At 40.3% G+C, this 18,888-nt stretch overlaps 3 protein-coding genes across 3 annotated transcripts in view; 1 reads left to right on the top strand and 2 right to left on the bottom strand.

The window, feature by feature from the left end:
- plrg1 (pleiotropic regulator 1) overlaps positions 1 to 3,132 on the bottom strand; it is a gene marked incomplete in the record, with an annotated part of 5,138 nt that extends 2,006 nt beyond the window's left edge. Inside the window, 6 exon segments of the mRNA XM_037690290.1 lie at positions 254 to 344; positions 429 to 522; positions 621 to 674; positions 841 to 977; positions 2,671 to 2,777; positions 2,988 to 3,132. Of these exon segments, the coding sequence (XP_037546218.1) occupies positions 254 to 344; positions 429 to 522; positions 621 to 674; positions 841 to 977; positions 2,671 to 2,777; positions 2,988 to 2,996 (492 nt within the window).
- A 4,010-nt stretch (positions 3,133 to 7,142) lies between these two features.
- On the bottom strand, positions 7,143 to 12,523 carry fgg (fibrinogen gamma chain). Its single transcript, XM_037690289.1, has 9 exons — positions 12,394 to 12,523; positions 12,269 to 12,316; positions 11,991 to 12,177; positions 11,720 to 11,804; positions 10,867 to 10,997; positions 9,643 to 9,776; positions 9,319 to 9,503; positions 8,853 to 9,130; positions 7,143 to 7,507 (listed from the first exon to the last, which is right to left on the bottom strand). Exons 1-9 carry the CDS (start codon positions 12,475 to 12,477, stop codon positions 7,320 to 7,322), a joined length of 1,320 nt encoding a protein of 439 aa, XP_037546217.1. The 5' UTR covers positions 12,478 to 12,523; the 3' UTR covers positions 7,143 to 7,319.
- A 5,618-nt stretch (positions 12,524 to 18,141) lies between these two features.
- Positions 18,142 to 18,888, top strand: part of lrata (lecithin retinol acyltransferase a) — a 1,530-nt gene continuing 783 nt past the window's right edge. The window contains exon 1 of the mRNA XM_037690288.1: positions 18,142 to 18,637. Within this exon, the coding sequence (XP_037546216.1) occupies positions 18,152 to 18,637 (486 nt within the window). The 5' untranslated portion in view covers positions 18,142 to 18,151. The remainder of the gene's footprint in view (positions 18,638 to 18,888) is intronic.

Below are 18,888 nucleotides of genomic sequence, written 5' to 3'. Positions count from 1 at the left end.
ATTCTCTCTAGATGCAGAAGGGGCTTTATATAAACAGTATACTCCATTTCTAGTATGTACATTACAAATAATCATTTTCCAGACAAAGTACTCTATGACTGTTGTCTACTGCAGATAAGATATTGACTGCTCATAAGCATTTCACACAACCCCCACCTAAAAACGATGAGCAAAAAAAAACTATTAATTCCTTGTTTATGAGCGTTGCACTTCTTCCAGAGACAAATGATCTGATCAAGTGCATGCGACTTACTATAGCAGTGGACTGAGGGTGAACTCTTTCTGCTCCTCCTGCATGTCGATGGATCTCTGCAACGCTGGCTGCAGTGCGGCTGGCGTCCAGCCTGAACGTGAATAACATTAAACTCTTTTTAAAAGGTTTTTATCTCGGTTTGTTGCCACTGACTCAGTCTTCACAGAAAATGTACCTTGCTTGTGAGGGCGGTAAAGCCAGCGCCATGGAGAGCACTCCCCCCTCACTGGGATTCCTGTGCACCATTGTGTTGGCTGTCAGCGCCACTCCTGTAAAGTGAAAGTTGTTACCATTAGCACTGAACAACGGCAACTCTACTGTAATAGACAAAAAAAAATGTAATCTCAGAAAAAGAAATGGTATCTACCAGGTCCAGAGGGATACGCATGTGTCCCTGTAATCAGGTACTCTGGGTCATCACCTAAAATATATTGATAAAAATGGAAAACATTGTATTTTTAGCACAAGCACTCATGAAAAGACCACTGAAAACCCCTGCCAGCACATAAAGCATGTCCACTTTCTTTCAGCATTACTCTTTTGATTGAGTGCTAACTCGTTTACATGCATGTCAGTTTCCTTCTTACCTGCATGGGCGTAGCTCTGATGGCCTTGCAGGCTGTCAGGAAAATGTGACACTCGTTCTTTCCCCTCTTTCAAAATGGGCATGTGCAAAACTGGAGCGTACTCAACCTTTAGCTTCACACCCATTTTCAGTTTATGGCTGCAAATACAGAAAGTAATAAAAGTGGTTGTATTTATAAACACCTACTAGGGATATAGTGAAAATCTATCATCACTACAGTATCGGTAAGATAAATATCAATATCACAAAGAAAGGACTGCGTTCAATCATAGGTCATCATGTTTCAACTACCATGCATTCATATTCTTAATAATTAAATACTAGCTCAACATAACAGACTCTCATGGCCTTGATGTCCACACGGATGACAGAGATCACAGAAGAAAAAAAGAGAGACGGGAGGAAAAAGTGGGTTTATCGCAATCAGTACTGTCATTAAATACTAAACCACAGACGTCCTTTAACTTATGACAAGTTTTCCTTAGGAGAAAAAAAGTAAACCACTTTACTTAACTGCTTACAAACACAATTATTAAAATGTGTTCACAATAAACTAATCAGTCTTTAAAAACTACATCCTACTTTAAATGACCTATTTATTTAAGCTCCTTAGGGGCCTTTAGTTTAAAAAAGATCCATAATTCAACATTTTTTAAATAGTACAAACAAAATATTTATTTTATGACAATTTATTAAAATAATAATAAATAAATAAATCCACTCAGAGTTTTTGAAGGCTCGTGATCCAGCCCATCGGTCTCTAAAATCATGGTTGGACATGAAGGTTGTTTTTTTTTGTTGTTAATTTTACTCTTACACAACATCTGTGTACGTTTGGTTTTATACTTTAACTGAACAGGTAGACCACCCAGCTGCAGCGTGCAATCAATAACTTTTCATCATAATACTAATGTCAGTAAATATGAAAATAGCTGATGAATGTAGTTTAGACGCGCACTATTTATCTAACACGCATGCATATGGGGCAGCTGTGGCTGAGTGGTTAGATCGGTCATCCTCCAATGGGAGAGTTGATGGTTCGATTCTACCACTATGCAGTCACATGTTGTCCCTGGGCAAGAAAGACACTGAACCTCAGTGCCTCTGACGTGTCCCATCGGTGTATGAATTTATTTATTTATTATCCTTTATTTAACCAGGCGATTCCCATTGAGATCACAGATCTCTTTTGCAAGGGAGGCCTGAAGGTAGCCTAACAATGTGATTTAAAGCACTGATTAGTCTCTACAGGTTCAGATTAGCTTTGTGGAGATCTAGTAAAGTAGTAAAGTGCTGTATGGATGTGTGTGTGGAGGTAAATGAGGGCAGAGATTGTGTTGTAAAGTGCTTTGAGTATCTTGATCAGACAGAAAGGGGTTATACATATAAGTAGTCCATTTACCACATACACACATTACATATATATTCCTCCCTAAGCCAAACAACTTTATGAGAATTCTACAGATTAGACACAAAAGGTTTGTCAATACCACTAATCTGCTGTAAAAGCTGAATCATACAAAAATACCTACCAAATCATTAGGGAGAAGTATTTGTTTATTTGTTTGGCACTTAAACTTTAAATGAGTTATCATGATAACTAAGTTTTTCATTTCACAAAGACCAACAGAAGGCTGGGCAGTTTATGATTTTTCTAAAATCCATTAGGAAGGTTTTATTACTCTAACAATTTTACACGTTAACCAGCTTTCCTGTCTGAACTCGTAACACATAGTTATAAAAACACCCCGAGACGCCGGGTGTCAGTAAGTTATCTGTGTAAAAAGTTTAAAGAATATATTAACAACCAGACAGATAACAGTTCAGTTACCTTTCTTCATCCTGAGCGATGCCCTTAGCTTGGTCGGACACAAACATGTCATGGGTCCGTTTTAGAGACCTGAAGACCAGCGTGTGGACCGAGTGCTTCTGGACATCCTGTGTGAGGTGATCATTGTCTTTAAAAACATCGAATGTACCACTGTCCACAAAATATCCCCCATTTTCATACACAGTGCGCAATACAATCAGAAAAACAAACATGCGTTAGCAATCCAGTAAATAGTCGGGCCCAGGCATTAGTTTTTCGTAGCATCAGCTGGAGTAAAGACAAGCAAAACGTAATAATAAACCTGTAAAAAGTCTTACCTCCGTCATTGTGGGGGTAAATTATTCTACAATACACAAAAGTAAAATAATTTGACAATTCTGTCAGCGAATACAACTTGTGAACAACTGAAACATACAAGCACAATCGCTACTAAAACCCGATCGACACCGATAACCCGGAAGTAAAACCAACTGAAAATGAGTAGAAAAACTATTTAGCGCCACCTGTCGGACGGGATGACCCAGCCGCCACTGTTTACATTTTACTTTCGGACATTGCACAGTGATATAATATCAAAAAGCAGAAACCATTTATCATAAATCCAATTATATATGCATCCTTAAAATCCACAAATGGGGGTGGGGTAGTTTCTTCAGAAATCAGGCACAAATTATAGAAAAGTGAAGGAGAAAGTACAAGTAGTTTAAATGTATGTTGTATGACATTTCATTCAACCCTGAGGTTTTAACATTTAAAATATGACTGTTGCATCAGTTGAGTTATTATTGGAGAAAATTTTTATAAATGCTTTTATTAAATGAAAATTATGGAAGCAGATGATTTTTAATGGATATGCATGGTAAGTTATAAATATACAAGTCTTCTTCAAATGATTTGCAGTTGTGTTACCAAACAGGGTCATTAAACTGTTTAATCTTTTATGGATTCATGTATTTACAACCAGGTGGATGTATTATAGCACAATGTTGAAAGATGGGCATTAGTGTATTTGCTTGTATGTGCATGCATTTCTGTTATTTGTCTGTATGTTAGCAAAAAAATCTCATGAATCTTTGGAAGAATTTTGATGAATGTCTTTCTTAAAAACATACAGAATGGACATTAACTAACTTTTTATGTCAACCCAATTCAAGATAGCTGCTACAACTAATCTACCTTGACCAACAAAAAGACTATTTTACACATATTAGGCTCCAATTTGACAAAATAGCAGCTGAGACGTTCCCAAAATATACTTTCAAAAAAGGTTTCACACTATTGAGTGAGGTATGCATACTCTTATTTCCAAGATATAATAAAATTGTCTCTTCTGTCACTTCTCAGTGTAAGATGATTTAAAACTGTGGCAGGAAAGGTGGTGGGCAATGTGTGTTCCTTTAAGGAATGCTAGATCTTTATTTATTTTATTAAAAATAAAATCAACTAATTAATGGACTAATTTGTTAATTAATTGGCAGCACAATGGCTCAGTGGTTAGCACAGTTTCCTCACAGCAAGAAGACCATGGTTCAATCCCCGATTGGACCTTAGGTCTTTCTGTGTGGAGTTTACATGTTCTTCTTGTGCTTGCATGGGTTTTCTCCAGGTACTCCAGTTTCCTCCCACAGACCAAAAACATGCATGTTAGGCTGCCTTCAGGCCCAGGCCTCCCTTGCAAAATAGATCTGTGATTTCAATGGGATTTGCCTGGTTAAATAAAGGTTAATAAATAAAAATATTTAAAATCAGTGTCAGTCAATATTTTAAAAATAAGATGCTCATTTTTATTTGAAGCACAGTTACATTTTCTTAGCATGCACTTAGTATTACTTCCTGTGGACCTGCAGGAGTGGCCATGCGTGTCGGGGACATAACTCCATGGGCAGTGGCCAAAAGTGGTGGCTTCGGCGCTCTGACCCAGTCTTTCCACAGCTGGCTCTTGGGACATGGACTGTGACCTCTCTGGAAAGGAAGGAGCCTGGGCTTGTGTGTGAGGTTGAGAGGTACTGACTAGATATAGTTGGGCTCACCTTGACACATGGCATGGGCTCCGGAACCAATATACTTGAGAGGGGCTGGACCATACTCCAGTCTGGAGTTTCCCATGGTGAGCGGTGCCAAGCTGGTATGCGTCTACTTTTAGCCCTCCGACTTGGTGGCTGCATGTTGGAGTTTTCCCCGGTAGATGAGAGGGTAGCTTCCATTGGGCTTTTGGGTGGGGAAACGGGCTCTGACGGTTGTTTGTGCCTACGCGCCAAATGGCAGTTCAGAGTATCTGGCCTTCTTGGAGTCCTTAGCTGGAATGTTGGAAGGTGCTCCAGCTGGGGACTCTATTCTATCTATCTACCCTATCTATAATGGTGACTTTATTCTGTAAAGGGACTTCAATGCGCATGTGGGTAATAACAGTGTGACATGGAGGGGCATGATTAGGAGGAATGGCCTCTGATCTGAACTTGGGCAGTGTTCTGTTGTTGGACTTCTGTGCTAGTCATGGTTTGTTCTTCATGAACACCATGTTCGAACATAAGGGTGTCCATGAGTGCACTTGGCACCAGGACACCCTAGGTCATAGATCGATGATAGACTTTGTAGTCATGTCATCTGATTTGCAGCTGTTTGTTTTGGACAGTTTGGTGAGGCCTTGGGTAGACACTCTTGGTCAGCTTACAGGAAATTCTGGCAAACCATGGCTTAGGTTGCTGAGGTAGTTAAAAGTTCTGTGGCAGCAGGGCTCCGGGGGTGGATGAGCACCACCTTGATTTCCTTAAGGCTCTGGATGTTGTGTGGGGCTGTCTTGGTGGACATGTCTTTTCAACATTGTGTGAACAATGGAGGCTGTGCCACTGGATTGGCAGACTGGGGTGGTGGTTCAAAAGTGGGACTGAAGGGTGTGCTGCAATTACAGGGGCATAACTCTCCTTAGTCTCCCTGGTAAGGTCTTTTCAAAGGTACTTGAGAAGCGAGTCAGATCGTTGATCAAACCTCAGATCCAGGAGGAACAATGCGGGTTCTGTCTTGGCCGTGGAACGCTGGATCAGCTCTTTACCCTCACTAGGGTTCTGGAGGGGTCATGGGAATTTGCCCATCCAATCAACGTGTTTTTTGTGGACTTGGAGAAGGCATTCAACCGTGTTCTATGGGGTACACTGTGCGAGTATGGGATTTGGGGACTGTTGCTGCAGGCTGTTCAGTCCCTATACAAGTGGTGTGGGAGGTTGTTTTGCATTGTCAGTAGTAAGTCAAACCCTTTCAGGGTGGGAGTTGGACTCCACCAGGATTGCCTGTTGTCGCAGATTCTGTTAATAACTTTTGTGGACAGAATTTCTCGGTGCAGCCAGGGGGCGGAGGGAGTTCGGTTCTGTGGCCTCGGAATTCCATCTCTGCTGTTTGCAGATGATGTGGTCCTGTGGGGCTTCATTATGCCATGATCTTCAGCTCTTACTGGAGTGGTTCACAGCTGAGTGTGAAATGGTTGGGATGAGAATCAGCACCTTTAAATCTGAGGCCACAGTCCTCAGTCATAAAAGGATGGATTAAGCCCCCAGTATACTGCCGCATACGTACGCATGAACGAACGTATGCGGCAGTATACTGGGGACTTTACTCTGTTTGGGTCAAGGGTGAGGTTCTGCCTCAAGTAGAAGAGTTCAAGTATCTCTGGGTTTGTTCACGAGTGAGGGAAGAATGAAGTGTGAGAGTAACAGATGGATTGGTGCAGTGTCTGCAGTATTGCACACTCAGTGTTGGGCTATTGTGGTGAAGAGGGAGGTGAGCTGTAAGGTTAAGCTTTCTATTTACCGGTCGGTCTACATTCCTAACCTCACCTATGGCCATGAACTCTGGGTAGTGACCAAAAGAATGAGACTGCAAATACAGGCAGTTGAAATTAGTTTCCTCTGCAGGGTAGCTGAACCCTTATAGGGTAAGAAGTTCAGTTATTCGGGAGAGACTCAAAGTAGAACCGCTACTCTTCCACTTCGAGAGGAGCCAGTTGAGGCGGTTTGGGCATCTGGTAAGGATGCTCCTTGGCCACTTTCCTAGGGAGGTGCTTTGGGCATGTCTGACTGGGAGGAGACCCTGGGGAAGACCCAGGAAACACTGGAGAGACTATGTCTCTCTGTTGGCCTGGGAACGCCATGGAGTCCTCCCAGAAGAGCTGAAAGAGGTGACTGTGGAAAGAAATGTCTGGACCTCCCTGCTCAAGCTGCTGCCCCCGCAACCCGACTTCAGAACAAGTGGAAGATAACAGATGGATGGATGGATGGCGCTTAGTGTTATCTGGGAATATATACCTAACTGATTAGCATTGTGTCCATTAAATCCTAAGACATAAATTAAACAAATAAAATGCAGAAAACATTGAAATTTATTGTTTTTTTTAATGCGTAACTTCCTTGCAAAATGTATCCAGATATGCATTAGTAAATTAAGATTATAGAGCCCCATAAAGAAATGGCCACCATACTCTGTAGGCAAAATACATTTATTGAGTGCTTAAAAGAACAATAAAGTAAAGAGGTGGCAAAATTGAACATCAGAATTCTTCTGTTTGTTGAGTCAGATCACCAAAACATGCAAAGATGGAAACTGTTTATTCTGACAATTAAAGTCTATTAACAAAAGCAGACTATGAACATTTGTCCTCTCTAAATATCTCCAAGTCCACCAAACTGTTTCACCCCGGCTTGCTGACCACCTTGTGCGTTGATGCGGCTGAGGGGAATGATCTTCATCGTGGTTTCTTTCATGGAGTACCAGCGGTTGTGCCATGTCACCCAAATGATGCCATTGTCAAAGCCAAATTCCCCAGCATCTTTTTCTGTGTATCTGCCTCCTGGATAAACATGACAGCTTGTTCAGACTAAACATGATTGTAATAATTTAGATAAAGAACAAAAAGCACAATGAGTTGCCTCATTTATGCAAAATAAGATCATTTATGAATTTTAAAATGATAGTTCTGATCTTATGAAGTAGGTTTGATCAAATACATACAATTATTTACTTACCGGTTGTAGATTGCTGTTTGAACAACCTCAGTTTGAGAAATAGTACCATACTTTTTGCTGTATAAGTCACACCTTTTTTCATAAATTAGCATGCCCTGTGACCTATTTATGTTTTTGCCCCATATTTATAACCCAATTTTTGGCTGAGATCTGACGATTTAATTCATTCTGACATGGGCAATATTGAACACTATCATTTTCAGCCACTAGAGGGAACTTGAGTAATTTGGCAAGCCAACTGTCTCATTAATAGGTAAAAGTGGCTATTAATGAGACATTTGGCTTGCCATACAAAGCCACCTTCGTCTCACTCCGGAACTCCTGGAGCAAACATCATATTAGCTGCAATTTGCCGCGCTGTCCAGCCAAAATGCAGCTGATTAGACCATTAAAGTGCATATATTAAGGAAAAGTTCAACTGAGACACACCTTTACTATAATGTCAAGTAGGGTTGAAACGATTCCTCATATAATTCAAGTACCTCGATCACTAAAAATCCTCTAGGCAAATTTATCTGCCTTGAAGCTTCGTTAAACTATTCACTGCACTGTAGTCTAGCTGGAAGTTTTTTTGTTGCACAACGCTACCGCTTCCACTAACGCTTCCACTAAAGCTTCCACTAAAGCTTCCACTAACGCTTCCACTAACGCTTCCACTAGCACCTGGCGCATGTCCATGTGCTAAGTTTGTAGCTATGGACATAGACATATATATACCGGTAATTAATTCAGACCAAAACGATGAGCTAACAGCTAGTCAGAGTGGGGCCAAGACCAGCATGCATTGCTGCCATCTTGAAGTAGCTCTAATCTCAACATTTTATAGTGGTTGATGCAAATGTTGTTTTAGAAATGAATATTTTGCTGTCAGTTTTGCATTACACTGTTATTTATATAGATTTCTAAGGATATTTGAAAGTGCAGTTGGCAGCAGCAGCTAGCTGTAGCATGCCTGGGGTATTTTCTGAAATTTTTCCAGTTTGGTCTTGGTTCCACTAAGACAATTTGTTAACCCAGTCAGGGTTAGATCTATTTGTCCAGCCTGAGGCTGCTCAAAGAGCTCGCTACACCAGGTAAGACACTAGTTGTTCATGATGTATTCACATGACCGCACTTCATAAGATCTGTTCTAAAGGGATCGTTCACACAGTTCTATCCGGAGGGTCTTACCCTGGTAGTATTTTCCATTCAAATGTCCAGCGTGACATCTGTTCATCCACCAGCCCGAGCGGTCCTGTTGAGCACAGTTGCCGTCGTACCGGTCATTGTCGTTGTCGAAAGTGCTGAACTGCATGCCGTTGTGGGACGTGTAGAACTTGTCACTGGGGTCGTCTCCAAAGTCAAAGCCATCGAAAGCATCCCCTGCATCACCGCCAAAGTAGTAACCGTAGGTGAGACGGTATTTGTCAGCCTCTGACCCAATTCTGAACATGTTGTAGTCAGCATACCTGGAGAAAAAAGGTCACGACAACAACGAAACAGAAAGACTTTAGTTTCAAGACAACTCTGCTTTCGTCTTCATTTTATTCTACAAAAGTCATCGAATTATTGATGCTCATGTTTGCTCTGTGATCACGTCTCTTTGCTGTGTCCTTACGTAATCTGTTTATTTTTATGTGTGGGCGTGTGTTTGTACTTTTTGTTGCCCTCCCAGTCCACGAGCTCGATCCTCAGGACAGTCGGGAGGGTCGAGGTGGTTGTTAGCAGGTGGATCTTCTCGTTGCCGAGCCAGAATTCAGTTGTGTCATCCGGGGAGAGGTAACCAAAGCCCTCCTTGTACTGGATCCAGTCCTTGGAGAAGTCCACGCTGCCGTCACGTCTCTGTGGACACAAAACCCTTGATCACTCCAAGACCTTTTTTTTTCCCCACCTTAAAGAAGCTTGTGTTTAGACTGACAAAGCACATCTTGTGTATTCTTGTTTAGAAAATGTGCAGGAATAATATAAAACGGATGCAAACCCTTTGTAGCACAGTGAAGCCACGTCCAAAGCTGTCAATCTCACAATAGACCAAGAACTGCTCTGGTGCTTTGGCTGGCTTCACAAAGTAAAGACCGCTTTTGGTGGCACCTTTGTTCGCAATATCCTGACAGTCTGAAAATGAAAACAATCATTCAAACAAATGCCGTTTGTATTCAGAGTCAGATTATTTTCACTGGTGAAAATACAAACTAAGTAATAATGCAACTGAGTGGAAACCTATAGAAGCTCAATTCTGGGAAAATCGGAACACTGTGTAAAACGTAAAAACATAATGCAATGATATATAAATCTCTTACGGCATGCCCAGATTATATTATTATTAATAATACAACCTTAACCTATTAAGTGTTTAGCGTATCCTTAGTTTAGCGTATTTCTTAGTTCATATCTTAGATCTTATTACTGTTTTTTTTTTATTTTTTTATTTTTTTACATTTTATACTTTTGTTGGATGTAACTGGGACCCTGTGTACACAGTTTCATTCCACCACATGTACCACATGCGATGAAAATGACAACAAAGAACCTTGACCTTGATCAGATCACCGACATCCTGTTTGGACTTTCAGCCTCATCTTTTGACACAGACACATCTCCATTCTTAAAATCTTTTGATGATGGTATCCAGTGTAGATGATGGGATGTTTAGTTTTCCCAATGCTTGGTTGAGGAACATTATTCTGAAATTGTTCCACTATTTTAATACACTGGTGAACCTCTGTCCATCTTTACTTTTGAGAGATTCAGACTCATACATGATGCCAATTAACCCAATATTTTTTTCTATTTGTGCTACCTACCTTATTTTAACAGTGTTTAAATTTTTTTTGTAGTGTTGCTACCATTAAATAAATAAAAAAAGATTATTTTTTCCCCCAAATGGTGCAATTTCTCAGTTTAAGCATTTGATATCTTTACCTTGTCCCACTGTGAATAAAATGAGGAGATTTTAGATCTGCACAATATTGCATTTCGTTTTTATTTACATTCTACATAATGTCCCAACTTTTTTGGGAAGTAGGGTGGTACAACATGTTTAGTTTAAAATAAACATGTGTGCTCAGCTTTCGGGCAGCATATCGATTTTAGTCTTTAACTAAACACCGAGCGGGGGCAAATGTTCAGTCGAGGCCAGATTGAGAAACTTCTTGTGAAATATGACCTGAAAGGTACAGAGTATCAGCACATTATTTGTTTCTACCTGTTCCTGTGGTGTCTTGGATCTCAACCGTGTCCCTGCAGGGCTCGCTGCATCTCTGCTGCAGCTGGAATGCGAGAGTCTTCAAGTCGGCCATTCTCCTCTCGTTGGACGCGATTATTTCTTGAAGTTCGCTGAGAAACAAGGTGACAAATAAAAGTAGTTTGATCTCTGAATAATTTGTGTTTCACTTTGTTGCACAGTTTTGGAAAATAACAACAATAAAAAAAATCCCTCAATTTTACAAAATAGGCAAAAATGACAAAACTATGAACGGCATTAAATAAATAAATACATTTAAAGGAAGAAAAAAAATACTAACATGAGAAAAGAGGTATGGGTGTCCAACTTTATGGGATGATGTGATTTCAAGCAACTAATGCATTTAAAACCAAATAAATCCACAATTGCTTCCTTTGTATCCCACCATGAAGGGTGGGTGATCATGTAACAAACTGTGTTTGTGTGCTTTCTATCTGTTAGCAAAATATCTCGTAAAATAGGGGACAAAAATGTATTGAAACCTTCAGAAAGTAATCACTGATGTACAACTGATTAACTTTAGGACAACCCATTTCAAGATGGCGGTCACAGCCAAATGACCTTAGCAAACACACAAATAGCTATAACTCAGTCAGTTTTACTGATACTGAGCTGAAGTTTTATGTGGTAGTAGCTGAGAGTCATCCACAACCAATTAACCATTCAAATAGAGTATATATTACCCCATCAGTAAAATGTTTTTGAGTATTTTTTTATAAAACGGTGTGTAAATATTCAAGTAACTTTATTCTAAAAATCGTGTTATTACACTGAAACTTTTAAAACTTAGGTTGAAACACTGAAATTAACTTACTTAATTTGCTGCTCTTGGGTAATGATGGTCTTTTCAAATCGAAGGACATCATCCAACATGCTCGAAGACTTCTTATAATATGGATCTGAAAATAAAAAAGGCTCAGTGATACACAAGCTGAGTCAAGTTTGTGTCTTTATGGATCCCATTTGAACAAAATACATAAAAGAGTTCAGAAGAGGTTCTAAAAGAAGAGCTACAACGATAAAACGTGTTTGTTTAGTTGTGCCACTGTCCAGAAGACGTATAGGAACCGGCTGGTTAATGTTACCTGGGAGTGCAGATTTCTGAGCGGCGGTTGTCGAATCTTTCATGTATGAAATCGTTTCTTCGGCCCCATAAGTCAAATTTGCAATTTTTTCCAGTTCATGCTGCATTGTGTTTAAATCTTTATTCACTCCTGGTAAATAGTTCAGCAAGTAATCAGCAACTCCACATGTGGTGGGGCAGTACTTTCCCTTCAAACAGACAAATCACGTGAAGAGACATGTTCAGACTTAAAACAGAAAAAAATATACAACATTCACATGGTTTGTGACATTTGCTTACAAAGCCATCATTCATGTTGCATGTTGCAATGTTGTCTCCTCTGGGTTGCTGCACATGTGAGAGAGACATGAAGGTTAGATTATTATACACAAGTCATTTTATTTCACTGAACAAAAAAGACTTACAGCTGATGAGAATGAGTAAAATATGAGAAATATTCCTGCTGTGGCCAGAGGTGATGGAGCCATGTTGATCCGTCCACCTGTCATGGATTTGTGTCTTTGGAGAGTGAAGACCTGCTTGACGCAGTGGGGTATTTATCTGAACAAGGTTCAGCCTTTGATAAGGTATTTGTACACAAACATTCCACTCACTCTGTTCCAAAACCTGGGAGTCAAATGTCTGACAGCAGTCACTTCCCAGATGTGACGGGTTCTGATTGCTGGCTGCTGTTGGGACACATCTGCATGGGCGTATAGCCTACATGTTTTTTGTGTTTTGTTTTTTTAAATCAGGACAAATGAGGAACCATGACTCAGCTTCTGAACTTTGAACAGATTTTTATTCTAATGAAGAAACTGAAATTTTACCGGTCAGGATTCTTATGCCAGATTATGACTTGACAAAGCTCGACATCACAACATGAGTCAGTTTTTTTTAAATCAGGACGTTGTGCCAAATCTCCTCACTGAGGTCTTAACATTAAGGAGCCACCAGGTAATGTTTAAACATGCTGCAGGATGAAAGTGTGAGCTTTATTTCAGGCTGCTGGAAGTTCAGAAACTAAATCAAAATAAACTTCTTCTTTTTTTCCCCAGAAATGAAAAAACTAATGAAAACTGAATGAAATTCGGTATTAAAATGGGTTTGCAAATTAGAAAGTAAATGTCTGATCCCTTTTATTTTCATTTCCAGGATGTTAGTTAAATCTGATGAACAAACCGGCCTCTAGGGAACACAAGCCAGTGCATCTCTTGTTCTGGTCCCAAACACGGGTGAGGGTTGTGTCAGGAAGGACATCCAATGTAAAACACTTTGGCCAAAACTATAATGCGAGTTCACCAAAGCAAAACCATACCAGATTGGTTGAGGCCCGGGTTACCAATGACTGCCACTGGTGCTGTTGACAAACAGGGTGCCGGCAGAAATTGTGCTACTGTTAGTCGAAGACCACGAGGAGGGAAACGTGTCAGGAGACAGAGGGAGAAGAGGAAAGTGAAGAATGTAGGACTGAGGGTTGCAACTTTAAATGTGGGGATAATGACAGGCAAAGGTAGAGAGCTGGCTGACATGATGCAGAGAAGGAAGGTAGATGTTTTATGTGTCCAAGAGACCAAGTGGAAGGGCAGCAAGGCTTGCAGCATTGGAGAAGGGTTCAAACTATTTTACCATGGTGTGGATAGAAAGAGAAAAGGAGTAGGGGTGGTCCTGAAGGAGGAGTTGGCAAATAATGTAGTAGAGGTGAAGAGAGTGTCAGATAGGGTGATGTGCCTGAAGGTAGAAGTAGAAGGTCTAATGCTCAACATCATCAGTGGTTATGCTCCACAGGTTGGATGTGATGAGGAGGAGAAATATACATTTTGGAAAGATCTGGATGAAGTGATAGAGAGTATTCTTCAAGTGATAGCGAGTACGTATTCCAGGGAGGAGAGAGTGGTGATCGGAGCAGACCTGAATGGACATGTTGGTGAAGGAAACAGAGGGGATGAGGAAGTGATGGGTAGGTATGGTGTCAAGGAAAGAAACCAGGAAGGCCAGATGGTGGTGGATTTTGCCAAGAGAATGGAAATGACTGTAGTCAACACTTGTTTCCAAAAGCGGGAGGAACATAGAGTGACTTATAAGAGTGGAGGAAGGACTAAGCAGGTCGACTACATTCTGTGTAGAAGAGGAAACCTGAGGGAGATTGGAGACTGTAAGGTTGTGGCAGGGGAGAGCGTGGCCAGACAGCATCGAATGTTTATGTGTAGAATGACTGTTGTGGTGAAGAAGAGAAAAAGAGTAAAATCAGAGAAGACGACAAAATGGTGGAAGCTGAGGAAAGAAAAATGTGAGAAATTCAGAAAGGAGCTTTTAAAGGCTCTGGGTGGTAAGAAAGAGCTTCCAAATGACTGGGCTACTACAGCAACAGTAATTAGAGAGACAGATAGGAAGGTACTTGGTGTGTCATCTGGACAGAGAATGGATGATAAGGAAACCTGGTGGTGGAATAGTGAAATGCAGGACGTCATTCAAAGAAAGAGATTAGCCAAGAAGAAACAGGACAGTGAGAGGACTGAAGAGGAGACAGGAATATAAGGAGATGGGATGTAGAGCAAAGAGGGAAGTAGCTAAGGCAAAGCAGAGGGCGTACAATGAGTTGTATGGGAGGCTGGACACTAAAGAGGGCGAGAAGGACTTGTACCGGTTGGCAAGACAGAGGGATCAGGCTGGAAAGGATGTGCAGCAGCTTAGGCTTATTAAAGATAGGAATGGTAACGTTCTAACAAGTGAGGACAGTGTGACAGGAAGATGGAAGAAGTACTTTGAGGAGCTAATGAATGAATCAGGAAGAAGAGTAGAGGTCATAGAAACTGTGGACGAGGAAGTGGGAAAGGTTAGAGAGGGTGAAGTCTGGAAAGCTCTGAAAAGAATGAAGAAGAGGAAGGCAGTAGGACGTGATGACATACCAGTGGAGGTTTGGAAATGTCTTGGAGAGATGGCAATGAGGTTTTTGACTCAAATATTCCATGGAATATACGAGGGTGAGAAAATTACTGAGGAATGGAGAATAAGTGTGCTGGTGCCCATTTTTAAGAACAAGTGATGCACAGAGTTGTAGAAACTACAGGGGAAATAAGTTTGCACCTTACACGTTTTATATCTCTGCTGCTATAAAAAGGAAAACTTTAAACTGCTAACCACATGTCAGAACATGTTTCTACCTCATGTCCACCTACACATTTACTAACCAACATGTGTCTCGATCTTGTCTTTTAACTATGTGTTTAAATTGTAATGTTTAGATTAGTTTAGATGTATTTTTGCATTTATTATAGGTCTGTTTGTATGTATTGTACTGTTGTGTATCTGCACAGTGTGTTGTATTGCTTTGTTCTGCGTTTTGTTTCAATATGTACTTGTACGTAGCTGAAATGACAATAAAACTGACTCTGAAAAAACAAGTGTCTATAATTAACAGGTTTTCTATAAAGGAGGAGTCTTATTGGGGTCCCCCATTAGCCTCAGCTCAAAGTTTATTTTAGCCACTGGCAGACATTTTTTCTGCACACGGGGCTTTATTTTAATGCCACATCAGGGTTCAGCTGTGGGCCACAGACCATAAGTCGACTCAGCTGAATGTGGTGTGACTCATATTATCAATTTGTTGTCCACACACCACGTAGAACCTTAATAACCAACAATTTCACAAGAGGAAGGAAGATCGTGATATTTCATAGCATTATTTTAAATGATTGAATTTTTCCATATAAACTTATAGAGTTAAGAAAAGCAGAAAATTCGGAGCAAGTCCTAAACGTGTCTGTCAGAAGTGAGGGGAAAAAAGGGCTTCCCACTGTTTATTTTGAGCTTGAGTTCCCAAGTCCAACTTAAGATTTATTCTTTAGTAAAATTTAGCTTTAAAGTGACCACTATTTGTTAAAAGTACTAGCCAAGAATAGTCAGAATTGATTTAGTCTTAACTTCATTTGTTGAAAGTTTGGTTTGTTAAGGCATCGATGACACACCAACTAAACTAAAAGGATACAGAATATTATACCCATTTGTTTAAAGTTTATTAGTGGTAAAATGAACTCTTTATTATCTACTCATTCACTCACTCATACACAGACATGCACACACACAGATGACAGAGGACTCAGGCATAAAGGACAGTAGTATTTGCCAAAGTATTCTCTCGAATTATTAGCGGATATTAAACCAGGCAGATCCCGTTGAGATCACAGATCTTTTTTGCGAGAGGCCTGGACCAGAAGCAGCTTAAAATGCATGTTGTTGGACATTGGAAGGAACTTGAGTACACAGAGAGAACCCACGCAAACATGAGGAGAATATGCAAACTTCACGCAGAAAAAAACTCAGGTCCAATCCAGGGACTGGTTCTTTTCAGTGTGTGGCAACAGCGCTAACCACTAAGCTGTTGTGCTGCCTAAATAAACAATTAGTGTGTGACTGAAGCCTACACGATTAATGTAATCTTGTCAAAGGATCGTTTTTCTTCAGGCTGGGACATTTAGATCATCAAACAAACACGACTGACCCGGAATTAATGAGCATTCAGGACATTCAGGCCATGGAGTCATTCACCCCTCACAAACTCTTCATTGGCTCTCATTGGATGCTAATCAGCATAACCGTCCAAAAAGCTGACATGCAAGTCAAAGAATAGTAATTAAAAAAAAAAAAAAAAAAAAACATCTTAGAAAGAAATTTCCTGTTTTCATTGACTGTGGTTGAAGAATCCAAAATACAAGACTGGGAGGCAGCCAGCAGTGGGATGATGGTCTTCTGACCAGTTATGTCTGCAGTCTTCCCCATATTGAACCAAACTGAGACAATTGAACCAAACTGAAGCAATTTAATGACGCCTGGTGAAACCTGTGCAGGTGCTTTGAGTTTAGATGATTAGTGTCACACGAAGTTTAAACCATTCATGCCCTGCAACATTTGGGCTGATTTCTCCACAGTATTCTAATTTTTTTTTAATCCTGTTTTCATGGGTTTCATGAGCTGGAAGCCCAACTTATGTAAAAATAAACAAATAAATACTTGAAAGTGTTTAAATTGTGGGCCCTGAATCTATCATCTATTAAAGATTAACTTTTTGAATGGAATTATGGAAGTTAAACAACTTTTCCATGATATTCTAATTTTTTGGAAAGGGTCTGTATATTAAAACCTTGAGGAAACATCTAATTGTCTACTTTAGCATGACACTTACAACTACATTACCCACAATTCTGATCCCCTTCATTCTGTGGATGGTTGGTGAAAGTAGAGTGGAAGAGTTAACCTGTAAAGAAACTGAACTGCACTTGAACTAACTGGAGGACTCTCACTGAAAAGCTCACAGAGATGCACAAGAAACTCTGAACTTGTGCTTTGTAACCACATTTATTGTTCGAACGATGCTGAGTAAATCATGTTTTAAGATGCTTTATTTTTAACGTTACTTATACATCAGTTTGAGGGGCTTTGTTTTTGTTCCATTCTGAGTTCAACAAAAAAACTAATTGGACTAAAAGCAGAAATTTTTATGCTTACATGTTCATAGTTTTTGACAGAAGGCTCAAAGACTGTTAATACGACAAGAACTTGATCAAAACTTTATTTGTCAGTGTCGTGTATGGATCTGTTTCATTTGTTTCCACAGCTGCAGCAAAGCTGTTTGGTTTCAGGGTTCATTGCGGAATAATAAAAGTATCTGAATCAACAATAAACGTGTGTGTAAATGACATTGCAAAAAAGAGGCTGTCAACAATATTTTCAATTTGCTGCTAACAATCCTTTAACAGCCTGCAGGAGTACAATAATACAAAATTTCAACATATGTGCAGTTTTTAATAAAATAACTTGTAAAACAGTTTTTATTGTTATAAGATCTGATTAATTCTGAGAGCTAACCAGCTGAAGACTCCTCCGTCCGTGACAAAGGTTATTTATCAGGGTGAGATGGCTCAGTGTGCGTGACCTTTAAAAAGAGGCTTTAACTCACAGCCCAATCGGCATTCTTCAGTGAGTATGACCCAAATACACTGGAAACAATGCTCGAGTTCTGAAATGCAGCCACATAACGAAGTGATTAGAAAAAGCTCCTTATTCATCCCCAGAACTTTACTTGAACATTGACCAATATTTAATCCTACTAACTAACCTCACCCCTCCCATTTCCACGATAAATACAAGCTTCGGCACTCGGTGGGCTTGCTTCATGCTGCCATCATGTTTCTCTACCAGCTGCTCAACTTTTTCTTTGCAGCCTCGAACAAAGAGGAGGACTCCAAGTATGAGCTGTCTCAGTACAAGCGAGGTGATCTGTTGGAGGTGCCCAGGACTTTGTTCACACACTTTGGTATTTACCTGGGCAACAACCGGGTGGCTCATCTCATTCCAGACATCCTACCTGCAGTTACCAAAGATAAATCAGCCATTGCCAAGATGGTGACAAATCACCGCTTGCTGCTGGGGGTCATCACCAAGGTGGCCAGTGTGAGAGTGGACTCGGTGGCAGATTTTGCTTATGGTTCAAAAATTCTCATCAACCACATGGATAAAGTGTGCAGACAGCCTCCGCTGGATGAAGAAGAGGTGGCACGGAGGGCCGAGAAGCTCCTGGGTTCTGTCTGCTATAGCTTACTGTGGTACAACTGTGAACACTACGTCATGTACTGCAGATATGGAATCGCCATAAGCTACCAGACATACCAGGTACAGTGAGCAGGGATAGTTCAAATCTTCTGAAGTGGGAGTTTGGGGAAAATGTTGTGAGCCATTAATATCTTACCTGCTGCAGATAATGTTTTGAGTTTTTACTCACATAATTAAACAAAGGACTCAGAGAGCAACTGTTAGGAGAATTATTTGAACAATCGTAATTTAAGTTGCACATGGTTTGGATAGTCTTGCCTTGCTTTCAAATCTTTCTCTAAGAGTCACAAACATGATCATTATATTTAGTT

The sequence above is a fragment of the Nematolebias whitei genome, chromosome 16, assembly GCF_014905685.2.
Source record: "Nematolebias whitei isolate Nwh7 chromosome 16, NemWhi1, whole genome shotgun sequence".
Taxonomy (NCBI): Eukaryota; Metazoa; Chordata; class Actinopteri; order Cyprinodontiformes; family Rivulidae; genus Nematolebias; species Nematolebias whitei.
The sequence above is the reverse complement of the archived record's forward strand: the minus strand, read 5'-3'. Positions and strand labels throughout refer to the sequence as shown.

What these genes read in the sequence shown, in the direction of transcription:
- fgg (XM_037690289.1), bottom strand. Translation starts at nt 12,477, where the DNA reads ATGACAGGTGGACGGATCAACATGGCTCCATCACCTCTGGCCACAGCA. An exon ending in TTTACTCATTCTCATCAGCT is followed by an intron (nt 12,317 to 12,393) that starts GTAAGTCTTTTT and finishes TCACATGTGCAG; the next exon opens with CAACCCAGAGGAGACAACAT. An exon ending in GAATGGAAAATACTACCAGG is followed by an intron (nt 7,508 to 8,852) that starts GTAAGACCCTCC and finishes ATGTTTATCCAG; the next exon opens with GAGGCAGATACACAGAAAAA.